The sequence below is a fragment of the Garra rufa genome, chromosome 15 (genome assembly GCF_049309525.1).
Source record: "Garra rufa chromosome 15, GarRuf1.0, whole genome shotgun sequence".
Taxonomy (NCBI): Eukaryota; Metazoa; Chordata; class Actinopteri; order Cypriniformes; family Cyprinidae; genus Garra; species Garra rufa.
Window position 1 is genome coordinate 30,223,369 of NC_133375.1, and position 27,484 is coordinate 30,250,852.

Here is a 27,484-nt window from a genome sequence, read left to right on the forward strand (position 1 = left end):
GAAAACATGATTATTATGAGGAGAATGATGATGTAATGAGTAATATTATTAGCGCTTGATGTGCTTGACCCAGTTGTTTGATATTGGCAAAACATTACAGTTGCTTTGTCATATCATACAAATATTGTGAAACAACATGCGTGTGTTTATTAGTCATGTAGTTCCAGTACTTTCCCAGTCCAGTCTTCTGTAGTCATTTCAGTCTAGAAGTCTCAGGAAAACCAAAGCTTACAAATTCAGACCGCAGTCAGTCTAAATTAGAGCGTCTGTTTCAGACTCCACCCATCAACCCACTGATTCAACATACTGCCCTGCTTGCAAAATGCTCTTATTTCCTCCCCCCTGAGATTTTCATTTAAAATGTCCATTGTACAAAGGCACAAACTGTTTAAAGTTTGATTGCAGTAGGCTTAGTTTTGAGGGAAAATAAAAGTGCTGCCACAGTGACAACCTATGACGTGTGTTTTAAATTTAATTACTGATAAAGAAAAATAAGCTAAAACTTCAGAAATTAATTAAAACATGGATGGAAACAAGCATGCTGATATACCATAATGACGGATCCTAAGTTTTTAACTTAATATACTTACAAAAACCTATACACTGTGTTATGTATTATTATTCAACTATCAATACAAGTTAAATAACAATATTGCAAATCGAGGAGATGCGTAATTTGAATAAATGTGACCCTGGACCACAAAACCAGTCTTGAGTAGCACGAGAATATTTGTAGCAATAGCCAACAATATGTTGCATGGGTGAAAATTATTTTTCTTTTATGCCGAAAATCATTAGGATATTAGGTAAAGACAATGTTCCATAAAGATATTTTATCAAATTCCTACTGTAAATATATCAAAATGTTATTTTTGATTGGTGATATGTATTGCTAAGAACTTCAATTGGACAACTTTAAAGGTGATTTTCTTTTGCACTCCCAGATTCCAGATTTTCAGATTGTATCCATACATCTAAGGAAAGCTTATCAATTCAGCTTTCAGATGATGTATATATCTCAATTTCAAATAATTAACCGGTTTTGTGGTCCAGGATTACAAATATTATACAATAACAGAGCTGATGAAACTAATGAAACCTTGCCTTATTTACCTTATTATTTACGCCTGTTTGTTTTTGTCTTGTCCATTTTAATATTTTAAGAACTGTGTAGGCTTCGACAGTATTGCACACGATGACAATCATGCAAAAGCTGTATCATATAAATTAAATAAATAACATATATTGAATCATAGTATAATTACATAAATAACAGCATGATATGATAAATTACTATGAATAAAGTAAAGACAATAATTTTTAAAAACATCCGTATTTACAAATATAAATAGTGATATTATAAGTACAGTGACTGTCTCTCTACAGCAGTGGGGAGTGAAGGCTGGTTCTTGGAAGAGCCACAGCCTGCGGAGTCAGTCACATTCTTGGCTGGGATTCAATGACTGAGCCAGACACACACAAACACTGAGCGAGAGAGAGAGAGAGAGCGAGAGCGAGGCTGTGCTCACTGACTCAGTCATACTGAACTGCAGGGGCAGAGGAGCGGAGGCGACGCGCCGTGTCCGGCTGCAGCGATCTCGACTCGCAAGGAAAAATACGGATTTAAAGTTGGCGGATTGTGTATTTGACTCGTGAATTTGACGTGGGACAAGTTGGGCTCCCCGTGGGATAGTTTTGCTGCAACTTGCGCGCTTTTGCTCGTGTTACTCTTGAGTTTTCTGTACGCGTCTGTCTGTGGATATGGACAGAAGAGAGCCCGCTGCAGGGGAAGAAGACACGCCGGTGGAAACCTTCGTCTGAGTGGGGATTTGATGAAGCCCTATCGGCCTTCTTGTGCTTGTTTTCACAGACTTGGATTTAAAGACGCGGAACCAGGACCTTTGAGTCGTATTTCTCACCAGACGATTGCTTTCAACGACAACGCGGTGCGCGAAACATGGAAACAGTAGCGCGACAGAGTTTCCAGCCTCACCCGGGACTGCAACAAACTCTCAAACAGTTTCACCTGAGCTCCATGAGCTCTCTCGGAGGGCCGGCCGCCTTCTCGGCCAGATGGCAGCACGACCTGCTCTTCAAGAAGGACTGCAAAGACGTCCCGGAGCCCGTGCTGCACCTCCCCCCCATGCAGCCTCCTCCGGTGATGCCCGGGCCGCTCTTCATCCCGTCCGACCGCTCCACCGAGAGGTGCGAGACGGTCCTGGAGAGCGAGACGATCTCGTGCTTCGTGGTGGGCGGCGAAAAGCGCCTGTGCCTGCCGCAGATCCTCAACACGGTGCTGCGGGATTTCTCGCTCCAGCAGATCAACTCTGTGTGCGACGACCTGCACATCTACTGCTCGCGCTGCACCGCCGACCAGCTGGAGATCCTGAAGGTGATGGGCATCCTGCCGTTCTCCGCGCCGTCCTGCGGACTCATCACCAAGACGGACGCGGAGCGCCTGTGCAACGCGCTCATCTACGGAGGGACGTACCCGCCGCACTCCAAGAAGGATCTCTACGGCTCCATCGAGCTAGAACTCACCGAGAAGAGCTTCAAGATCTACCACGAGTGCTTCGGGAAGTGTAAGGGGCTGCTGGTTCCGGAGCTCTACACGAGTCCCAACGCGCCCTGCATCCAATGCATGGACTGCAGGCTCATGTACCCGACCCAGAAATTCGTGGTGCACAGTCACAAATCGCTAGAGAACAGGACTTGCCATTGGGGCTTTGACTCGGCCAACTGGAGGGCGTATGTCCTCCTCAGCCCGGATTACACGGGGAAAGAGGAGAAAGCGCGTCTGGAGCAGCTCCTGGATGACATTAAGGAGAAATTTGACTTCGCCAATAAATACAAGCGGAAAGCATCACGGGTGAGCCAGTTTTTTACATTCTGCGCTGCAGCAGGGTGAACTGTTTTAAGTTTAGTGTACTGTAAGTGTCAGATGTCCATGACAAGCCGTTTCTAGTGTCTGTGTTACTAGTTGCTGCCTAGTAGTAAGCTAATAACAACTACCATCTTTTTCAATTTCATTAATAACTTTTCATCAGATACTAATTCTGTAGTGCCTATTAGATTAGTCCCATTTCAAACTAGTACTTCTCAGTAGTATGTTATCACCTTACTGGCACCTGCTTTTACTAACTACTTATTATGTATGGATATAAATTTTGGCTTACTAGAATTAGTTCGGTTTTCATAGAATTAATTGGATCATACTCATTTATTAGATACTAGACATTCTGACTAGTCATTGCATCATGCAAGTAGAACAGCGATTGAAACTAGTGATGTAAGTAATTCGTGAAATTGAAAATATTCAACTCACTTTTGGATTACCTATTAGTAATCCGAAAATAAGTACCGGAAGCATAAAAATAGATATTGTTAAAATGGCTTGCCATAGTTGTCTTGAGATGAATGCTTGGAGAACAGCCAAGGGTGTCAGTTCTTTGGTGACACAAACTTCAGACTCAACAGTAAGTAGTTATTTGGCAGACGTACAGTGCACTTCTTATAGGGACAGTCCCTTTGGCACAACCTGAGGTTAAGTGCTCTGGGGCACTGTGGCGATAGCCATGAATCACCTCTGTTGGAATTGAAGCAACAATCTTAAAGTTGGCAGACGGGCTGTTTAAACCGCTAAGCCACACCACCAGGGTGAAATTTGTATGTCTTGGGTTTTGCGTTGGCATATTCCAAGTCGTGTCAGCTTCCCTCTTTAGATGAGTGCTTGGAAGGGAGCCAAGAGTGTCAGTTCTTTGGTGACCCAGTCTTCAGACTCCAGAGACTATCATGATATTGGTTTCCCAGTCCAAATGTTACAACCTGATATCCGGGAGAGGGGTGAGATGTGGATTCTGCGGGCGGACGTTGAGATAGCGTAGCCGTCACAGTGGCCTAAATTTAATGGCATGAAATATTTAACTTGAGCAGACCGATGCAAAAAAATCACAGATAGCATTTCTACTTGCTTTCCACACACGCTGTATTTAATTGACCAATAACTAACCCTCGGTGACATGACCTCTGTCCCGTTGGCCTTTACTGTAGATACAGTGCTGAGTGTGTAAACAAACAATCATTAAGAGCCATTAAAGGCCAGGGCGCTTCGTTTTCAGCTCACTCTCTCTCTGTCTAGTGCTTGTTTTTATCATCTCGCTCCTCCATCTGTCTCTCTCGAGCCCAGCATGACTTCCACATGTCCCACGGCAACGGCGTCATGTTATGGTAATTCTGAAATGGGTCGTTTAGCTATCACAGGTACTTGACAGTGGATGTGTTTTTAATGATCGAGCCATCGAGGGTTTAATCGCGAGACTGCTGAGGGAAAACATGCACTCCAACCAAGTTTGCTGCTTGAATATGCATCATAAAGTTCATTTCAGGATATTTTTAGAAGGAATAATCCGATAAAGCAGTCTCAGGCTGATTGTTTTATGTTTATCTGCTTTGGGTTGTCTCCAGTCTCGGGTTACTCGCATGTGTGGCGGCTCCTCTTACCCTTGGGGCTCTAATGCTTGACTCTTGCAGCAGACAGGGTCCTGTTTGTGATGTAGAGGATTAGAGGAAAAGTTTTTTAGTAGTGTGCCCCCTCCAATACACACACACACACACACACACACACACACACACACACACAAACATTCAATGAATGGCAGGCCTAGTCATTTGCATGAACTGTTTTCCTTGAATGGAGCTGATGATGCAGGGATTGGAGTATTGTGGTGGAAACGGAATATGAACCAACAAAGAGGTGCATTCACCAACATCTCCTCCCTCCCATCTCTCTGTGATCAGCCCTCCATCACCTCCCCCACCCACCAGCTCTCACCCAGTTAGTTTCCCTGTATGAGTAAAGCGAGAGGATGTAAACCAAGGCTCGCACTCAAACATGTTTGCACACATTTCTGTCTCTTTTTTTGCACCGACGATGTGTGTCATAAGTGCTTTGCCGATTGAATGGGCCCTTACGGTGAATGACGTTGCCTCGTTAACATCGAGCTGTTTCCCTCGGTCTCAAGTGAGAACCGAAATGTCCCGGAGCTCTCTGCATTATCACATTATCAGACCCCCCACAGCAGGCTTTTATTCCTCTCAAGAGCTTTCCTGCCTCTCACCACACACACAAGAGGGAACACTCTCAAAGCGTCTGGAAACGGAAGTGGAATATATCTGTATATCCATCTAGAGAGAGGGAGATTCGGTGTATTTTTACATTCGCCCGCCCGCCTGGTCACTCCTTTGCCAGGAAGAGTCGGCGATTTGATATTGATGACTTCATAATGGCTTCCACACAATTTCATTTGCCTCTAAGATGTTTGTAGAATAAGACTGACGCCTGGATTGTAATCGATCCAACTCTATGCAAATACTTTGAGATGCGCTAGTTTGATTTGACATTGTGTCAGTGGGGTCTATAAGATTTATACACAATCTGAAAGCTGAATAAATAAGATTTGATGTATGGTTTGTTAGGATAGGACAACATTTGGCTGAGATGCAACTATTTTGAGGTTGAGGTTGTAAAAAAAAATCTAAATATTGAGAAAATTGCATTCAAAGTTGTCCAAATGAAGTTCTTAGCAATGCATATTACTAATAACAAATTAAGTTTTGATATATTTATGGTAGGAAATTAACAAAATATCTTCATGGAACATGAATGATTTTTGGCATAAAAGAAGAATTGGTCATTTTGACCCATGCAATGTATTTTTGGCTATTGCTGCAAATATACCCATGCTACTTAAAAGGTTTTGTGGTCCAGGGCCACATATGCATTTGCAACCTTGCATAACAAGCACGCATCTGGCCTGTTATTTCCACATGCAATGGACATAGACGCTTTGCATTTATATACTGTGTTGCTGTCTGGGATGCATATTCTGAGTGATTGTGACAGAGCTGTTTTTTTGCTGAGTTATTTACAGATCTTGCTGTTCCTCATCTGTGAAAAGTAGTCTGGCAGTCTCGCTTTCTCACTCTCTCTGTCTCTGGGTGGGGTGAAGGAACTTCCTCTTTCTCTGCTGCTTGCTGAGGGAAGGTCACAGACTGTGTAGTTGCTCAACCTCCCTCGACATGTATATATGTGTGTGTGTATAAGTATTTGTGAGTGTGTGTCTGTCTGGTGCTATCAGTCAGCAGCCGAAAGACAGGATGTTCTGTGTCCCTCGCTCAGACACACACTCATAATTAAGCGTAAAATGTACCTAGCCATTATGTTCTGTCAAGCTCTTTTGAAAAAAAAAAAAATAGTGTTACGCTTGTGATCTCATTCAGAAGGGTTCAAAAGAGTTTGGCCGCTTGGTAAACAAGGCTTGAGTTTGCTGATCTGTAGTATACAGGTTCAAAGTGTAAGCTTAGGTGTTGAGTTGGCTTCATGAGCTATCACGATTAGTTATATACTGATAAAAATGTCTGGACGTAATTGTCAGGAGTGGCGAGTTGAATGATTGGGTGGATTAAGAATGAAATAGCTTAAGACTTGGTAAACAAGTGTGGAAAGTGAGCAAATACCTTTAAATAGACTCAGCGTTTGAGCTTTCAGTTGATTAAAAATGATGATAGACTGATGAATGAATCACAAATAATCAATATTTTATGAGTAAACTCCAAAATTAAGATAACTTTTATATACCAAAATGCTTTGCAGTTAATAAATTGCTTGTTTTTTTTTGTTATATTGGACATAAGCATTGACTTACAAACCACAAAAATCTATTTTACAATCAACTTGTAAAACTGAGGTATGCGTTTTTTGCGTTACAGCATGCTAAAACTATTTTTAAATTGTTGGTCAATGCGCTAATATTTTATTGATGAAAGTTGGATATGTATAGTGATGAAAGCCAGGATATTAAAGATGAATATTCACTGAGTAATCCACTGTTTTGTAGAGGGAGGTCAAAATGGCAATTTTCACCTGAGATTCAGAGTCAAGTTAAAGGGAGGTAAAATGGCAGCATTATAATGATAATTTTGCACAGTTCTATCGGTAGTTCTATTAGTAAAATCTGTGCATTTTCGCAATCTTTGTTGCATTATGTGCCAATGGTCACCATTCAAAAATGGGGAAACAGCACTTTTCAAGTTTCTTTCCAAAGTTTGCATGTCTGTAACACAAAAAATATTAAAGATATCTTAATGCCCTTTTAGATATTGGGTCCTAACAAACTTTTCTTTTGGCATCTTTATTTTTAATGCCCTATGAGATTCGATTTCAGAGGTTTTTCAATATGGCACACATTCACACATTTTCAGTGGTCAGAAACCAAATGTAGGTCAGTTTGAAAAAATGTGATTTTTTTTTTTTAAAGCAGAATGTCTGAAGAACAAATCATGTTGAAACTAGAGATGTATCTCGTTTCTTTCTGTCAAGTCAACTGCATTTAACATAGCTGTGCCTGAGTGCCATAAGTATTCTTTTGCCCAAGTTTGTGTGCGTATATTTCAGTAAGATATCACAATATGATTTTAGATTCTAGTTGTTAATAAACTTTTCTTTTGGAATGTTACATTTTTAAAGCCCTGCATCGTTCAGTCCCAGAGATGTGGGGATCACAATAATGCTCCATGTCCAGATTGTTGAATATTACCCAATTTCAGTGGTTGAAAACCAAATGTTTTGGAGAAAAGCTTGAAAAGTGCTGTTTCCTCATATTTGAATGGTCACCATTGGCACATAATGGAACAAAGATTGCTAAAGTCAGCAGATTTTACTAATAGAACTAACAATCTCTGTTTTCTCTGAATCTCACACTGAAAATTGCCATTTTGACCTCCCTCTACAAAATAGTGGATTACTTAATAAATATTCATCTATGACATTTAATATTGTGACTTTCATCACTATACATGTCTATCTTTCTTCAGAAAAAATATTAGCAAAATCAAAAATTTTATCCATTTTTTTTATCCAATTTTTCTTTTTCACAGTGACAGATTTACTTGACTAAATTGGCGTTTTCATTTTTCAGAGCAGTAGGCACAAGAAAATCCATATCATGAGTATCAATTGAATAAAAATAATGATGAATACTTCTGATTTAAGAATAGAAAAGTATATATTGCTTGTTTTATCTCTGTTATACTGAACATAAACCACTGACATACAGACCACAAAAATCTATTTTACAGTCAACTTTGCCTATCTGTCTGAGCTAAACTTCACACAGGATGTGCTTTCATTACGTCTGCCATATTTTTAAATTGTTGGTCAATGTAAATATGCACTAGATGGAATGACGTATGATTAAATGTGCTCCTTTTTACTGCATTTCTTAAATAATTGTGCCTTTTCACAGCTTTTTGTGCACTGACGGATTTACTTGACAAAAGCATTGGCATTTTCATTTTTCAGAGTAGTAAGCACAAGAAAGCCCATATCATGAGCGTTTCCCACTTAGTCATGCATTTGATTTCCCCCTCCGAGTTTCCTGTTAAATATGGAGGCGTTTTATCAGGGGTTATTTAGAGAGTTTTGGCAGACTGCGCGTTCTTGCCGCCAGTGCAGGAAAACCGCAGCTCAGTGACGGGAAGGGAGAGTTGTGACAGCCGCATTCCAGGACCGCCACTCCCAAAGTACAGCGAGAGACTGATTATGCAAATGGAAGTATGAATGGGCATGAATGAAGCGTGCCCTCTCACTCTCTCTTTCGCATACGCGCACACGCACACCTGCTCCGTGTCAGAACTCTTCCCCTGCTGACTTCTCGTCTCCTCCACAATCAAGTGTTTTTTTTTCTTTCTCTCGATCTTTAATTCCCCCCAGGTGCTGGAAGTGGGTAGTAAACCTCTCTAATCATCCAGTCATTAAAGCAGAATTTACCCGCTCTCAGTCTTTGAAGCCATTTTCTCGCTTAATTGTTCGCTCTTTGGAAACAAAGCTACGTAATTTAGTCTAAATCATGCCCTTGAAAATGCTTTTGATGAACACCTTGCGTGTTCATTTTCTTTCTTCCGTCCTCCGCGTTCGGTTCGGCTGACTTGAGATTTTTATTTCGGAGAGAGACCGTGGCATCTTTCCAACCTGCACATATCCCCCCCTATTTGAGCGCCTTGGAGGATTCTGGGATATCTGATGAAGAACTGAGAGGGTGCAAGAGCTTTGGGAGAGGAAGCCAGTCCCCTAAGGGGATATTAGGTATGTCCCGTCTCATTCGCCAGGCATATTGCTCTTAAGCCACACACACACACACACACAGAGAGAACGGACGGCTCAACTCGACTCAGCTCAGCAGCAGCTGGCCCCTGGTATGCATATCAATGGCCGCAGCACGAAAAGTTGCATTTGCGCATTTCTTTGCGCTCCACGGGCACGGATAGTCCTGCAGCTGCCGACGATATTATCCAGAGGATCCGTCTGAGAACCGAGGCGGACGGCTGTTCTGAGACCTCACGGGTCAAAGTCTTCATAAGTATGTTCCAGAACTTGGACTCGTGAGGTCAAAGACCTGCAAGGCAGAGAAACGGACCCTGTGTTGTTCAGTCGGTTACTGATATGAACAGGCTTTTGTTTGGATATCCGCAAGGGTCATTTTTATTGTTGCGCAAGAGCGCCAGACGAGAAACTCGAACGGTTTTACTCAGTATGAAACTCGGCGAAAAAAAACATGGTAATCTGTTGCTTTCATAACAAAGCTTATTCTTCCCACTGATCCTGAATACAAAAAAAATCCCTCATGTGTAGTCCTGGGTGGTTATTAAATTCGACAGGGTTTTTTTTTTTTTTCAGGAGTGAGCAGCAGCTGAGTGTTCTAACGAGACTCCTTTAGGTGCTAATTAAGATTTTTCAAATAGTCCGTCGCTGACAAGCCCGAACTGATGGATCATGACTGTGATTAACCGGGCAAAGGCAGAAAATTATGTGGCTTTGTTTTAGAGATAAGACACGAACATCTCTCTGGAACAATTCAAGGCCTAATTGCTTTTGTGGCTCTAATAGAATGCAAATGCAAGTCAATTCATTAGTTTTTTTTTTTTTTACACTAACAGTTTAGTTTATGTGTGAAGATTCACGCTTGGCTTATTTGCCACATCCTTGCTAATTTGATCAGTTTTTCCCCTACCCAGCTGAATTTTCAAATCAAAATGGCACTTATTCAGTTTTGCTGTTCAATGCTATTTAGCAACCTCAGCTGGAAGTAGCTACGACTTCCACTGTTTTTTCCATCAGTGACTTAAAAATATGCCTGAGAGATCAAATATACTTAAGTAATAGTGTTGATTCACACTGGGTGCCTTATTTAATGCAAATGAAAGACAGCAAAGCTGTAAGGGACGGAAGTACAGTATGTTGCCACATTTTACAACCTCTTTTTTTTCCTACTGGAAGTGCTTTATACAGGCCAAGTTCCAGTGTTTTGTGATTTGAACAATTGACATTCATGTACGTAATAGCATAATAGTTTAACTCATCGTACATGAATACTGTACTTCAGTCCCAAAGAGCCTCATTTTAATTCACATCATATTGGTGAGTGTAATAATAATAATAATAATTTTAATAAAAAAAACAAATAAATAATAATTTGTGATACATGTAAAATAATAATAAACAGTAATCTAAATAATAAATAAACAAACTATAATCTATGGTAAAATCAATGCATAATTATTTTTACTAATGTATTTACAATAAACAAACAATATTTTATGATGCATATAAAATGAATAATTATAATTGTATTTATTTTAAAACAATACATAATAATAATAATAATAATTTACAATAAATAAACAAGAATTTATGATAAATAAATAAATAATGATTTGTCATTCATTTTAAATCAGTATATAATAATGATAAACAATTTATGATACATTTAAAATAAATTGTTTTTAATAATTTTAAATCAATACATGATAAAAAAATAATTACAATAATTTATAATAAATAAACAAATAAACAATAATTAGATACATGTAAAATAAAAAAGACTTAATCTTTTAAATCAATACATAATAATAATACGTAATATATAAAATATTTAAAATGTATAATAAGAATGATAATTTTTGTATTTATAATAAATAAAATAATAATATGTGATGCATCTAAAATAAATAATTATAATTTTATTTTGAATCAGTACATAATAATAATAATAATAATAATAATAATAATAATAATAATAATAATAATGTATGACACATGTAAAATAAATGTTTAATCAATACATAATAATAATAATAACAATAATAATAATAATTATTATTATTATATTAAATAAAATAAACACTATTTCATGATACATATAAAACAAATAATAATATTATTATTTATTTATTATTATTATGATTATTTTTATTTTTTAATCAATACACAATAATAATATATTCTATTATTATTATTATTATTATTATTATTATTATTATTATTATTATTTAACTTATTTAAATAAATTAATAAATGCTGTAACAATTTTTGGTCAAATCCAGAGTTACAGAACATTTTTAAATATGTATATATGTAATTAATATAATTATTAATAATATGTAAATAATATATATATATATTTTTATACATGTATAGAAATGACCAGCAAAATATTTGTTTGTGCTATGTGTATATTATATATAACATTCCAAATTAGTCAGTTGTGTAGTACATTGCCTAGTAGGCAGCTTGCTAGATTTTGAAGCTCAAAGCATTGTAACTCAAGAGAGCTAACCTGAAGCCCTTACAGCCTACACAGTTACAGAGCTTCTTAGTGAACGAAGAAACGTTCGGATTTCAGTTATAAGGCAAGACTGTACATATTGGATAATTGTTCCCTCTTACATAATTTCCCCTCGTCATAGCTTAAGCTGTGTTGTGACATTATATCACACCCTCTCACACACACGCCACTAAGCCTCCTAGGCTGTCCCCCTCCTCCCTCAGGATGCAGTAGCTAAAATCTCATTAATGTCAGATGGAGATAAACACAGATAAAAGAGAGAGGTTCATCACGTGGGCATCCTCTCTTTTCACACTCCTTCCACCCAGCCCCCACACATCAGTCATCCGAGTCTGCGTGTGTGTGTGTGAGAGTGTGTTTGTATTGGCTGGCCTTTGGGAAAGCATTCATATACCTGCCTGATAGGGGCGGCTGGGGGAGGTGGAGGAGGATGCGATGGGGGGCTGGCAGACAGATGAGTGTGGGATGGAGGAGGGAGCTTTTTCGGTGTCTGGCGTTAGCAGGGAGGAGGGGTGGGAAAATAAATGCGTTTCAGGGGTTTCCTCGGTTGCTGCGATTGTCTGGATGTGCTAATACGTAAGGTGTGAGGTAAATGTTTGATTTATTGGAAGACATTGTGAACGTTTAATGTCAGGCAGACTGTCAGGATCGGCTCCCGTGTCCTAGTCGCACCAGAATAACAAGTCCAAGTCAGTGAATGAATTAACTAAACAAGTAGGAAAGAAAAGGAACTGGATCCAATGTTCTGTCTGGCAGTTTATTTCTCTGTTTTAAATAAATAAATATAACCTCATTCATTCCTACTTTTGTGCATTCATTCATTCATGGCGCTGTGGATATGTATTATTAATGACATTTAAGCACGAATAGACCGAAACACTTTTTCCTGGATGAGTTTAGCTTTGAAAAATTCATCACTGAACTGAATCACCCTCTGTTTTGGTTTCTTTTTGTACTTTAATATAAAGATGTGCCATTTTTATCTAATTATTTTCTGTCTTTGTAAGATGCTTCTCTGATTTCTGTAACTCTGAAATACTTTAGATTCCACAAGTGAACAGTTTTATGTTGTCTTGTAACCTCATAGATTGTACAATTTGTGTAGGATTTCCAGCTGTATAGTTATGTTACACCACTATCTGGAATACTTGATTCTGATTGGCTACTGTTAACGGTATCAGTATTATCAATATCATGGTTTCGCAATTGCAAAACTGTCTCGATATCATCGTGGTCACGTGACGATAAGAAACAATAGGTCTTCCAGGCACAAAGTGGTTTTTAAAGTATATTTACTTTACTTATTCTAACATAAAAGGTCTTTAAAGTTGTGTTTTGGGCCATTATGCTTTGATGACACTATCAAGTCTTCATTTGTCTTTTTTTTGTTTTTTTTTTATATCGCAATATTCGCATATTGTTGACTTCATATTGAGATATTATCGTATTGTGAAATTTTGATTTTGTTACATCCCTAAAGGACGCTGAGCAAAATAGGTGTTTTTTGGTGTGCCTGGGGATTTTCTGCTATGTCAGCTGAGGCCTATTGTCTTTGTGTGACGGGGTGAGTCAGCCTTTAGCTGGCAGTGTGTGTTTGTGTGTCTAAGAGCAGTCCGACACATGACCCTTCCCATCAAACCCCTCTCTATTCAGACACACTGTCCAATCGGATGCCTCCATATAGCTCCCATCGGACAGATGGTGGTCTGACAGAGGCAGCGTGACATGCACACGCACATTGAGAGACAGTGACACTTCCTCAAACTGAATGACTATGAAAAAATAAGATATTTTTGGAGTCTCACTGCCCTTTTAGATGCTATCTATAAATCTGCACGCAACAGCTTGAGGGAAAGTTCGTAATGCACAGTAGATGCGTATGAAGAACCTAAATATGCATCCCATGTTACTTGAACATATATCCAAGTGATTTATATTGCATACAATATTTTGTATAAACAGTTTGAAAATCTGGTATCTGAGGGTGCAAAACAAAATCAAAATATTGAAAAAATCGCCTTTAAAGCTATCTAAATGAATATCTTAGCAATGCATATTACTAATCAAAATTAAGTTTTGATATATTTATGGTAGGAAATTTACAAAATATCTTCATGGAACATAATCTTTACTAAATATTCTAATGGTTTTTGACATAAAAGAAAAATTTATGACACTTTTTAGTACATTTAAACCTCTCATCACACTTATGCAAATAAACCATATTTTCAGTAACTATAGTAAATATAGTGATGCATTATTCACACTGCCATTCAAGAGAAATTAATATTTTTATTCAGGAATTTATTAGAGTTTTGTAAAGTATTTTGCAAAGTACAATTGTAAGTGCTCAACATGGTAGTATTTAGTGTGTATAAAATGTTATTTTTTTCTTTTGAATGCTATATTCATTCTTTATTTGACTCTCTTTTATTTAGCATATGCACATGTACCATGCAAGTCCTTAAAGACTTTTTACAGTCACGTAAAGCCTTTTAGACCCAACATCTGAAAAAAAGAAATAGACACACGACATCGTTCCTCACCCCATTCTAAATGAAGCGCTCGTCTGGACCCAGTGGCACTGGTTTGAGATGCACCATAATTTGGTTTGGTTAGTCCCACTTATATAACTGCCGTTCTTTGAAGGGTGCCCCGCACAGAAGGAGTCTAATTTATAATGTGTAATTTGACATTGAAATGAGTAGACAGACATACTATTACAGTACACGGCTAGAAAAAAATGCAACTCAAATCCTCTAGTTATGTTTGCTGAGAATGGAATCGCAGGGTAGCATAAAAACGCTGCTGTCTGGGCTCTTGGCTACGTTTACAGAAAAGAGAGAAAGAGAGAGAGAGGGAGAGACAGATGATGGGTTTGCTATCGTGACTGCTGTTCTGATGTCTGTTCCAGACCGGCAGCAGGGTATGGATGATATTAATCGTACAATTCAGCGTCAATGTGCGTAAAGAGGTAAATACATTTACTCACTCATAACTCCATCTGTCTGACACCCACCAAATGCTTCATCACTGAATCAGAACTTCCACACATTCACACATACCCGTTTTCTTCTAAATGGCGATGCTGCCGGAGCCAGTGTTTCCATTGAGTTGAGAGCAGAACAATGACGTGATTCACTAGCCTTCATAACCTGCCCACAAAAACATGGCACAGTTTTAAAAGGATATATTGAAGTGGCTTTATATAATTATGAATCAGAAGTGATAACGAATGAAACTCATAGCGATCAATTCACACACAATATTTGGAGTTTCACATAAGTTTTTCTCATTCTGAAAACTTAAATGCAATTATTTAGACTCAAAACCACCTTTTCTTTGGTAGAAACTAGTGCTGGCTATATGTGACCCTGGACCACAAAACCTGTCATAGGTTTATTTGTAGCAATAGCCAACAGTACATCGAATGGGTGAAAATGATCTATTTTTCTTTTATGCCAAAAATCATTAGGATATTAAGTAAAGATCATGTTCCATTAATATATTTTGTAAATTCCCTACCATAAATATATCAAAACTTAATTTTCAATTAGTAATATGCATATGCATACACTTCTGACTAATGGTTAGAGAGCTATTAATAACACACAACTAATTCTTTAACTTTAACCAACAATAAACGGCCTTTACCAGAAGCCAGAGACGCTGAAGATGAATGCAAAGAGGAGAAAATAATGTAGCAGACAGAGCAAGATCACTGTTCACAAATTGCGAAATATTACGCTGTATCACTGCTGTTCCATAAGCGCCACCTGCAGTTAGAGAGTGATTATGCATCTCATTCAGTCTGTCGAATATGTATAATAATTTCTAAGGTCAGACCATTCAGTTTTGCTTATAATTTGCTTAACATTTTGAAATTAATTATTTAATTAATTATTGTCTAATTTACATCAAAAACTGCTCATACTATATGAGTTTCATGCATTCTGATAAATATTAAAGGCACAGTCAGTGTCTTTTTAGACAGAGTTATTCTTTTTTGGACAACTTTATGTGGTGCACTCTTAAAAATAAAGGTTCTTTATCTGCATCAGTGATTCTATGAAGAACCTTAAACTTCCATGGAACATTTGAAATGCAGAAATGTTCTTCAAAATGGTTCTTTTAGGAACTGTTCACTGCAAGGTTCTTTGGGGAACCAAAAATGGTTCTTCTATGGTATCACTGCAAAAACACCCTTTTGGAACCTTTATTTTTAAGAGTGTTAAGCAAATTTTTTAGACGTGACATTGTTTTCCTTGGTAGAAACGTGTTGGCAGTTGTGCTTTGGTGTACTAAAAGGTGAGTAGCATCTAAGTTAGCAGACGTGTAGCTTCCACCACGACATCACTCAGGTGAAACCCTGACCGCAGAACACACAGTATTCGTGTTTCAAAGTTGACCTTTTACAGGCCACAGGCCAAGAATGACAAGATTACAGGCCACACAACTGGGGCAGAGGGCGAGTGTGTGCTTGTGTGTGCGGACGTTAGTCAGTCTAACCACACAAAGGCCTGCGCTCACACCCCGTCTAAATGAACAACCACACCGCCGCGCTCTGAAACGCAGCACGGCTCTGCCATTGATGTCTCCCGCGTGTTTGCATTACGTCAGGAGGCAAATCAGAGTCTTTTTGTCTCGTTTTGTGCACGCACAAGTGTGTCGTGGTGAATGTTAAATAACGGGAGGGCGCAGAATGTCGAGGGACGCTCGTGGTCACAAGAGTGGGTTTTATGTTTGGGGTGATGGAGAGCACGCCAAAGGTCCCACCTCTCATCCTAAGGTTCGACTGGGCTTCCTTTTGTCCTTCAGACATTTTAAAAAGATCAGCTGGGGCTTAAGAACAGGACTAAGACTAGAGACAAAGCCCAGGCCTGAGACTATTGTCTTGGTTGTCGTCTTCACAAGCCATGCTGCATCTTTTTTTCCACACTAAAGGGCCTTTCACATTAATTGTAACGTTAACTATGAAGTTTTAATAATCTTTCTAATTCAGTGTAAAGAGGGAAGTCCACCCTTATGAAAATTAACCATGGTTTTACCACTGATAAAACCAAAAAACCATGGTTACTATAGTTTTGGTACACAACCCATAATTTAACCATGGTGTTTTACACAAATGTTAATCAATACACCAAAAAAAAACATGGTTACTACACTTTTACTACAATAAAACCATGGATAATTTTCATAAGGGTAGTTATTGTTATAGTTATCATTCTTAGGGCTCGTTTTATAGACACGGCTTAGACTAAGCCAGGATTAGGCCATAGTTCAACTAGGACATTAAAGTAATTTTTATAAACATGCCTTGGAAAAAACATTACTGGTGTGGATCTTGAGACAAAACAAGGGCATTGCCATATTTCAAGATCAATCAGTTCAAGTTTCTTTCAGTTGAAACAGCTCAGGCTTACATTTTAGTCTGGGACTAGGCTTAAGCTTTGTCTGTGAAACTGGAGGTTAGTGTGAACAAACCGCAAGACTAGAATAGCTAATAGTGCAGAGAGAAAAACGCAACATATAAAACCAGTAGACGCATATGTCAGCAAGATGTCTGTGAGATGATTCATCTAGATGGCATTGCGCACCGTTTTAAGTGTCATATTTACATCAACACATAAAAAGAGCAGCTGTATGTATAGTTTGAATCACAAATGTTGTGTAAACATTCACATAACATCTGCACAAGAACGTTTTTGCTTGAAAAATGACTTCACTCAGGTCTCGTCAGGAGAATATCTGGTGTGGTTCAGTACTTAGGCTAATGCTAACACTTATTTTTATTAAATACCGATATAATTACTTTATCGCTTCCTGGTTTGCTGTAGCTAAAGATGGCTGCCAGTTAAAGCCCTGCGGCTGTAGAGGAGAGGCAGCGCTAGGCGTGACACAGAAAGCTTGTCATTTTGTTCTTTGATTAAGGGATGCGGTGTATCAGTTCCAGCCTTAAAGCCCGCGGGCTATTTTGGTTTTGCTGAACAGGTAACAAAAGAATGTCTGTCTCTGTTCAACAGCACCCTTCCCCCGTGCTTTCTCTCGCCGGAGCCTCTGCTGTCAAACGCTAACAATGGCACGCTAGTCGGTGGCCCACATGAATCATGTTGCGGTTTTCAAATCATTTCACATTGTGGTTAGCAAATTACTTCACATTTTCGAATTCATAATTAGTTGAATTGATTTACGAGACAGATGCTGGTGGGGTGCAGGACCAATCAGAGTTCTAACAGAATTGCATTTTTCTGCAATGTGAAATAAATCAGTGGTAAGATGGCGTTAAAGTGCGAGAGCAAGGTCTTGCTTATTTCAGATTTTATTAAATTAGCTAATTTGTTTTTTGTTTTTTTCCTGGAACTTTGTTAGTCCACCACATCAGGTGTCAGTTTTCGATTTGGTCAGACTAGATCATTTGACACAGTTTTACTGGTTATTTCAGTTCACAGACTTTTAAGTCAACATAATATTTAATTTGACCCTATTTACTTTCATAATGCATATTATTGCAAGCAAGCGACTCAAGAAAGAAATGTGTGACCCTGGACCACAAAACCAGTCATACAGTTACATTTTTTGTATACATTATCTGAAAGCTGAATAATAAGCTTTCCATTGATGTATGGTTTGGCCGAGATACAATTATTTGAAAATCTGGAAAATGAGGGTGCAAAAAAATCAAAATGCTTTTAATGTTGTCCAAATAAAGTTCTTAAAAATGCATATTACTAATCAAAAATTTAGTTTTGATAGATTTACGGTAGGAAATTTACAAACTATCTTCATGGAACATGATCTTAATATCCTAATGATTTTTGGCATAAAAGAAAAATCTATAATTTTGACCCATACAACGTATTTTTGGCTGTTGCTATAAAATAAATATACCTGTGCTACTTGAGACTGGTTTTGTGGTCCAGAGTCATATATCTTGAATAATATGCGTTTAAAAATTGATATATGACATCAAAATAACTATTTAGCATTGTTTTAATAAAATCAAGTCTGGCTTGGCCCTACAATTTTCACAAAAGTCACATTACAGATATAAAAGCAGTAGTGAATGTAATGTTATTTTGACTTTAGTAAAAGAATCCCTGAGATGAGATTGGACGAATCTCTCTGGTCACACTTCTGAACCAATCAGAAGTTGTTTAGAAAGGCCATGAGGTTTATAGGTGTATTTGTGTACGCGAATGTGTATGTGTGTTCTCGGCTTACTCAAGGTGAATTAAAAGTGTTGGAAACAATGGCATTTAATACCATTAGCATCCGGGCTAGTGTGGTGCCTCAGGTTAGCGATCGTAGGTCATAGATCCCTCACTGTTAATACTATTCCGACCCGGTACCACTCCTCCAAATGAGCTGACAGCGGACATGCTAAATAAAACAATGTGTGTGAAACCAGAGCTGTGTGTATGTGTGTGTGCCGGTGATGGGAGGTAAAGGCTCAGGTTAAAGCCGCACGGCTCCCCCTGCGCTCGGCGCTAACCTGTAGACGCTCTACACCACCACTACAGTGGAATCCATTGATTTACTGTCTGAAGCCACTCCTCGCCTGCCCACGCATGTAATCTCGCACTGAAAAGGACTGTCACACACGTTCACATGCAAACACGAGCACACACAGACATGGAATCGGAGAGAAAGCTGAACACAATCTCTGCCTCTGCCGGCTTTTTTTTTTCCAAGAGGAAATTGAAGATAATTGTACCCTCCAACTAGCCCGCCCGGTTTTTAAAGGGGCATCCTATATCTGACAATACTTCATTGTTTGCTCTCCATAAGGATGTCTCGATGAAGTACAACGTCTGACATTAAATCGCACCCGTAGAGGGATCTAATTACGGGTTACTACTATTTACATTTGCACTGTGCAGACTTTTGTAGTGTTGGTCTGATGTATCGTCCCCCCCTCTCTTTTTCTCTTTTCACTTTGACCTTTATCTCACTATTAGGCCTATCAGTCTGTTTAATTATCTCTTTAGCTTGGCTTCTAGCAATTCGTCCTATCTGTAGGTCAAGGTTGTTGCTGTTTTCTGCAGCTCTGTGCCAAAAACATTGTGCTTTCAAATACTGAGGTGAAAACGATATACTATTAATCTGCACTCGTAGCGAATTAATTGGATTATTTGCATAGAAGGAACCTGACAAACATGTTTTTTTTCCAAGTTGTATCTTGGCCAAAGAGCTTTAGTTTCAAGTAGGGGTGTAACGATATGCCTAGGTCACGATACGGTACGTATCCCGATATTGGGTTCACGATACGATACGTATCACGCTATTTTGAACAAAAATTAAAACATGAAACTGAAAATCAAACAACAGATTTATTTAAAAAAAAAAAAAAAATCAATTTCAATCAGTTTTACATACAAGGTCACATTTTAAGGTTTAATAAAAACCTTCTGTATTAAAATTAACAACTGATAAGGTCTGTCTGTCACTGATTTTTTATTTTTTTATTTAACATGATAGTGATAAAATTGTTAAGATGTCAAATTCTTTAAACCTGCTAGCGATGCAAGATTCTATGAGTGTGCGAAACAGAGTCCTACCCGACGGGTGAACCGCTATAACTGACGTAACGGTGGAATAATATTTATCTGTCAGGTGCAGTGCGGGTGACATGCACGGGTATTTGCTCTTTGGACTCAATCCGGTACACGCTGACGCTGCTCTCAAACGGTCACGTGCTTGTGTTCGCGCTCTGTCTGAAGACCGTTTAAAAGCCATTTCACATGGGACGCGTCAAGCGGTGGAATCTCTGAGCGGCTGCCGCTTTCTCTCATAGTGAAAGTGTTTTGCGGTCGAGCTGGTGTTCGCGACGCGGTCTCGGGGTAAACGTATTGCAAACAACAAGGTCTCATTTTACTTTACAAAAACAAAATAAATGAAACGTAATGAAAATACCATATGTGTTATTTGCTATTTGTCATTTTATGGGACAATGACTAGCGTGGTTTTCATGTCAGACACAGTTTAATATGACATTTTACACATAATTGTATTTTAACTGCGCAGGCTATACTACACGCATTTTCTGGATTTTTTGTTCTTTATTAATAGCCTTTCTCCGTATTTTATGGATCATACAGCTCCGAAATGTTGCCATACTGCTGACTTAAATGAGGAGGGAGGGTCCGCAATCTCTCGGTTGGTTGCCATGTTTCCTCACGTTCTTTTTCAACTAGCTCAACTTTTGCAGGCAGGCGTCACATGATTGGAAAAGGTAGTCACGGGGTGTGTCGCGACACAGGATCGTGGATCTGAGTGTTGCGATTTCGGTTTCATATTGCGCATCGTTACAGCCCTAGTTTCAAGCAAATGTCAACGTTATATTCTCACTCTGTTGTAGAGCAGATATGTTTTTTTTTTAAAGTTACAGAACTCTGAAATTTGAATTTAGTTAATGAGTTAAATTCAAATCTTGATTAAATATATCATAGTTGAATTGAAATTACAGGCTACCTCAATTTAAAATGAATTCAGTTTGTTAATACAACTTAGAAGAATGTTTGGAGTCGATACAGGATGCTTTTAACAACTTTTGTGACATAAATTCTACTGCCAGTGAAAATAATTGACACGTAAATGGTAGTTATCATTATTTGTATTTAGTTACTCATACTATAGTCTAAAAGTTAGCACATGCTCTTTTTACATTTTTTTTTTTATTCCGTACAAATCTGTCCAGAACTGTTGGATATGGTAAATGGTTTCTCCTGGTCTCATCCGTCTTGCTCGTTCCTCTTTCCATATCACCATCCATTGCTCCATCCATCTCTTCATGGACGCTAATGGACACATTAGCCTGTGTTAGCTTCAAGCGAGCTTATTATGCAGCCCAGGCCTTATCAATTCACTTCTGTCTCAATTAGCATCAACTTCACGCTGCCTCTCTTCGGTTGCAAGGAGCTTCATCGATCTCCGACTCAATGGATCTCCTGAACGATTTCACACGGACCTGGCCAACACTTCAAACATATTCATATTCAACATACAAGCATATTTAAACACTCTATATTTCTAATGACCGTGAATATGATGGCTATCAAAGATATATAGATGAGGTGTCTTTTAGAGCTGGTAATATTTCAGTTTGACTGCAATTTGGCTTGGGCTTGGCGTAAGTGGTTCGGTCGATTGCAGAGTGGCTTTTAAAGCAAAACTAGAGTGAAATGGCGAAGCCGTTCTTCAAGCAACGATTACATAAATTTTGCAAAAGCCTTGTTGTTTCCCTCGAAGTCTGATTAAAGTGCAAGGGCAATTTGTTTATCCTCTCACGCCCTTGTTAAAGTCTGTGCATGTGTGGGGGAGTATGGCCCTGAGATCTATTGATTGCTGCAGGAAGCACATTCTGATGTTACACTGGGCTTCCTGAATTTGATGCCGTCTCCTTAGACATCGTATGTGAAGGCATTTTGACAGTGTGTGTGAGCGTGTATGCTTACCTCCCCTCAGACACAGAGACAAAACAGCTCAACCTCTGTCCTTCCTTAAAGACACAACAGCTCTCCAATGACACAGACTTGTCTCAGTTGCCTGCAATAATAAGCTACAGCTCAGTGTTTTTCTGAATAACAGCCACAAAGCCGCCACATTCTGCATCTTATAAAATGGCTTTTCCACAACTTGCACTTTTTGTTCCGTATTGGGTGGTGCACCATTCATAAATGAATTGAGGATGTTGTAAATTTCACTTTATTTCCTGAATTGTAATTCGGTGATTTTAAAAGGATGCAGAACTACAATTCAAATTTCAATGTAAGAAAGTAGGATCAAAGTGGATTAAAGAAATTCATATAACTATATCAGATAGATAGATAGATAGATAGATAGATAGATAGGTAATCATGTCTAAAAGACAGGGAGAAGGAAAGTAAAGAAGAGGCTCTAAGCCAGCAGGTTCTATTCTTGAGTGTGTAGTTTTTGGCAGCAATGACAAAAGAACACACACTCTCTACGTCCCCTGTGCAGGGACCTTATTCCAGCTCTGCCTGCTTATCGGATGAAATCGGACCCGTCTCTTTTCTGCTGCTCAAACTGTCTCCTGAGGAGGCCCAGATCACTCCTCTCCCTGGGTGTAGTCGCTCTTGTTGGGCCTCAGCCAGTTCTTCCACTTCCTGGGGCTCTCCATTTACCTAAGGTCTATTCAGTTTGTCAGACCTGCTCTAGATGAACTACACAGTGACCTGAAACAGGGATCTTGAATGTTGTCATTGCAGGCTAATTTGGCACTGGCTCAGACCAATGGAATTTACAGCAATGTGACATTTCCAGTGGTTTAACATTTGACTGCTGGGTTGTACTTGCACAGAACATTGTTTTAAAGCTTTGAAAAAGAAGCTTTGAAGTTTAAAAAGTTTTAAGGTTTAAAGGCTTATAGGTTTCACAAACCAGTAGATAGGTATGTTGGTAGGTGGCTATATAAATGGGTAGGTATGTGGGTAGACACATGGGTAGGTAGGTTGGTAGGTGGGTACATGGATAGGTACAATTGTTAGGTTAGTAGGTGTGTAGATAAATGGGTGGGTGGGTAGGTAGTTAGGGGGGAAGATAAACAAGTGAATAGGTAGTTTGATTTATGGGTAGATGGATGAGTTGGTGTGTGTGTTGATAGAGGGGTAAGTAGATACTGGGAGATAGACGGGTGGATAGGTAGTTCTAGTTAGGTTGGTGTGTAGATGGATGGGTTGGTAGGTAGGTCAGTAGATACATAGATAGGTGAGTAGGTAGTTTGGTAGTTAAGTAGAAAGATAGGTAGGTAGATAGAGAAGTGGGTAGGCAATTTGGAAGGTGGAAAGAAGGATGGATAGGTAGGTAGGTAGGCAGATGGGTCCATTGATGGGAATATAGTTGGGTAGATATTTAAAGGTAGGTGCGTAGATAGGGGTAGGTAGATGGGTAGTTAGGTGTGTACATAGATGGATAGGTAGTTAGATGGGTAGATAGACAGGTGGATAGGTCGTTTGGTTGGTGGGTAGATGGATGGGTGGATAGGTTGATAGGTAGATAGATAGATGGGTAGGTAGTTTGGTAGGTAAGTAGAAAGATACGTAGGTAGATGGATAGGGAAGTGGGTAGGTAGGCAGATGGATCCATTGATGGGCACATAGATGGGTAGATATTTAAAGGTAGGTGGGTAGGTAAAGGGGTAGGTATATAGGTATTTAGGTGGGTAGATGGGAAGTTTGATTTGTGGGTAGATAGATAATTTGGTAGGTAAGTAAACAGATAGGTATGTTGGTAAAAGATGGGTAGATGGATAGGTAGGCAGATGGGTCCATTGATGGGTAGATGGATAAATCTAAAAAAACAGAATTTAAGAAATTAATTTCCAATGCATCATTTGTGTTAAATTTCTTTGAATTACAGTCAACATTTAATTCCTGTGGACAGTTCAAATCACAGTCACACTCATGAATTCAAAGGGAGTGAATTCTAAAATTTAGCCTCTCTGAGTCCTTCTGAAGTACCTTCTGAAGCACAACTTCAGAACAAGTGCGGTGATGTTAAATCTTACAAAATATCATCGCTCACTTCCTTTTTGCCTCTCATTCCCTAATTCTCATTCCGGATGGATCTCTCCTGTCCCCATTCACAGGTCCCATCCCCCTCGCCCCTCTTTTATGCCTGTAACAGTAAGCCTTGTGATTGTGCCCCAGAGCGAAGGCTCTCCCCGAGCTGAACTCATTTGGAACAGAATGCTGGCTGCTTCGAGGGAAAGAGCCAGCATGTTCTAGTCAACCTGCTGAGCGTTCAGCGAGGCCAACACCACTCGGAGACTCATGGGCGCACACATACACACACACACACACACACACACACAGAGACACACAGATGTCAGCACAACTCGAACAAACACACACTCCAATCAAAGCTCCTTTGTACTGTCCTCTCCCAAAGACAAGGGCTGCCAAACAACATCAGCAGCACCAACAAGCGCAACAATTCGCCATCCACAAAAGCCCTCACCAAGCAGGAACTGTTGAATTTGCTCAGGAGCCAGTTGTTGGAACATTACGACACTGTTAACCAACTTGAAAGGAATCAAAAGAGCAGATTGTAAGGCAAACTCATTCAGCAAAAGGCGTGCACTTGTGTTTTTCCTCAGTTCTCGTTTCAACAGCCCCGGTGAAGAAAAAGCCTGCATGAAAAGTGTTTAATTTCACATTGACGCTTGTGTAAACAAGCGGTCCTCTCAGCCAAAGGTGATCGCTCTTGTGAAATCATTGTGTGAAATCCGACAAACGATAGCGACCAAACCCCACCGCGTACTGGCTCATTGTGCGTGATTGACGGCACATTGACCGAGGACGATCGCAGCGCTCGTGTTTAATGGCAACCGAGTTCAGGATTTGTTTGGCGAGTAAATTGTGCGGCTGAACTTTGAAACCTGAGTTGGGGCCCCAGACGCGGAGACGGGGAAGCGATTGGGCCGAGCAGAGCATGCACGCTGATAAATGTTTATTTAGTTTTCGATAACATATCGGCCAGCCTCTTCAGCTTCTGTTGAGTGGAACTGGCTCGACTTCCTGTCTCTCTCTCGTTAATCTCCTCCGGCCCGTGATAGAAACAATCAATCAGAGTCAAGCTATCAGTCGATCGCAGTCAAAGACCCCATAGATCGGCCGCGGGAGCCACAAAGCCACGTTCTCATGGCCGAGCGGCTTCGAAATTGGGTTCAATCTGAGCTTTGATTGGCCGCCTGTGTATATGTAAACACAAATACAGTCCTGAATGGCACATAGAGGAATTTTCTGAAGGGAAAGTACCAGGTTTGTGCACGGCAGCGCTCAGACCTTTTCCTGCTGAGCGTCTCAGGAGTGGTATTTCCTCTGTGAGTTCAAATATCAGGAAAACGCACGTCTGTGTGTGTGCCTGCCTGTGCATGCCTGGCTGTCACTAAATAGGTATAATTCCAAATACCTCAGTGACAGGAGAGTTAATGTGGTTGCTAAGCAAATCTGCACTTCCTGTGTTGAATAAGAGGTCCACTGACTGCTTCCTGGCTGGTGGGCTGGAAACACACGCTCACACACACTCCAACCCGGCTGCAGACGTGCAGTGGTAAATAGGGCTTTGCTAGTGTGCGCATGTAGGGAATAATTGCATTACTGAGGGGGGTTGCCCAACTCATTGTTTTCACGCTGCATCCGTTTGACAGGAAATCACTGAGATTGGCTTGTATGTTAATTCACTTCTTCAGATTTCTATTTAAATGTGGACCCTTTGACCTTTTACTACTCTGGCCATTGCTAAAAATGACACTGGCCATTACGGCATGGGGTTACGTGGGCATATGTAACCCTGTAAGGTAACATTACAGTTGTACCGTGCAGCCATGCAGACATGTAAACCGCATGTGTGTAACGGTCTCTCACACTCAAGACGGCTAGCCGGTCGTTCCGTGAAAGCCAATCCTGATGGCGTGGGTCAACTGTCCATCATGCTGGAGTGAGATTTCATGGTGTCCAAGTTCTTTAATTACAGAAGTGAAGCAGTGGAGCCAGACCAAAGATCAGGGTGTAGTATGCTGCAGGGTATTAGCATTTTATCAGGTGATCTGAGCTTGCTGGCTACGTAATAAAAGTCATAAATTAGAAGTCTTATTTGATTTATTTATTGATTTATTTCAATGGATTTGTAATTGATACTTGCTTTCCTTTTTGATATTTTGTTTTGATAATGAATTTGTAATCATTTTCACCCCAAAACCAAATATGTGGCCCTGGACCACAAAACCAGTCTTAAGTCGCTGGGGTATATTTGTAGCAATAGCCAAAAATACATTGTATGGGTCAAAATTTTTGATTTTTCTTTTATGCCAAAAATCATTAGGAAATTAAGTAAAGTTCATGTTCCATGAAGATTTTTTGTAAAATTCCTACTGTAAACATATTAAAATGTAATTTTTGATTTGTAATATGCATTGTTAAGAACCTAATTTGGACAACTTTAAAGGGGATTTTCTCAGTCTTTTTGATTTTCTTGCATCCTCAGATTTCTGATTTCAAATAGATGTATCTCAGCCAAATATTGTCCTATCCTAACAAACCATACATCAATAGAAAGCTTATTTATTGAGCTTTCATATGATGTATAAATCTCAGTTTTGTAAAATTTAACCTTATGACTGGTTTTGTGGTCCAGGGTCACATATATATCATTATATTTTGTGTAAATACAATAAAGCCTGATATTAAGACCATTAAAAATGTTTGAATTGTCATGTATTTTAATGACAATTTATCACATTCCTCTCTAGTTATGACTATATATGCAAAAATAAGAAAAAAGTAGTTTGTAATAAAATATAAATTTTAAAGATGTGATATTATATATGTTATATTATTTCTTTCTTTTAATAAAGTTTTATCTTTTATTCAGTTATTATGTATGACATCATATTTTTAAAATAAGAAGCAAAATAAACAAATTCATCCATTCATTCAAATTAAATTAAATTAAATTATTTGCCAATTGACCAATATTTTTCTTTCTTTCTTCTTGTCTTTAATATTTTTATTACAATAATTTATGTTAGATTATTATTATATTACCCACAGAGATTCACCGATATTTCCAATATTTCTTTCTTGCTTGCTTTTTTTTGTCTTTTATTCAGTTATATTTATAGCATCATATTTTTAGAATAAGAAACAAAATAAATGAATAACCGAGATTCACCAATCTTTCTGTCTGTCTTTCTTTCGTATTTTTTTTTTAAGTTTTGTCTGTTATTCTGTTATTATATTTATGCCATTATATTTTTTAAATAAGAAGGAAAATAAATAACT

The 27,484-nt window shown here is 38.9% G+C and overlaps 1 protein-coding gene across 1 annotated transcript in view; it reads left to right on the forward strand.

The window, feature by feature from the left end:
* The first annotated feature begins 1,531 nt into the window (after positions 1-1,531).
* skia (v-ski avian sarcoma viral oncogene homolog a) overlaps positions 1,532-27,484 on the forward strand; it is an 87,592-nt gene continuing 61,639 nt past the window's right edge. The window contains exon 1 of the mRNA XM_073819037.1: positions 1,532-2,869. Within this exon, the coding sequence (XP_073675138.1) occupies positions 1,958-2,869 (912 nt within the window). The 5' untranslated portion in view covers positions 1,532-1,957. The remainder of the gene's footprint in view (positions 2,870-27,484) is intronic.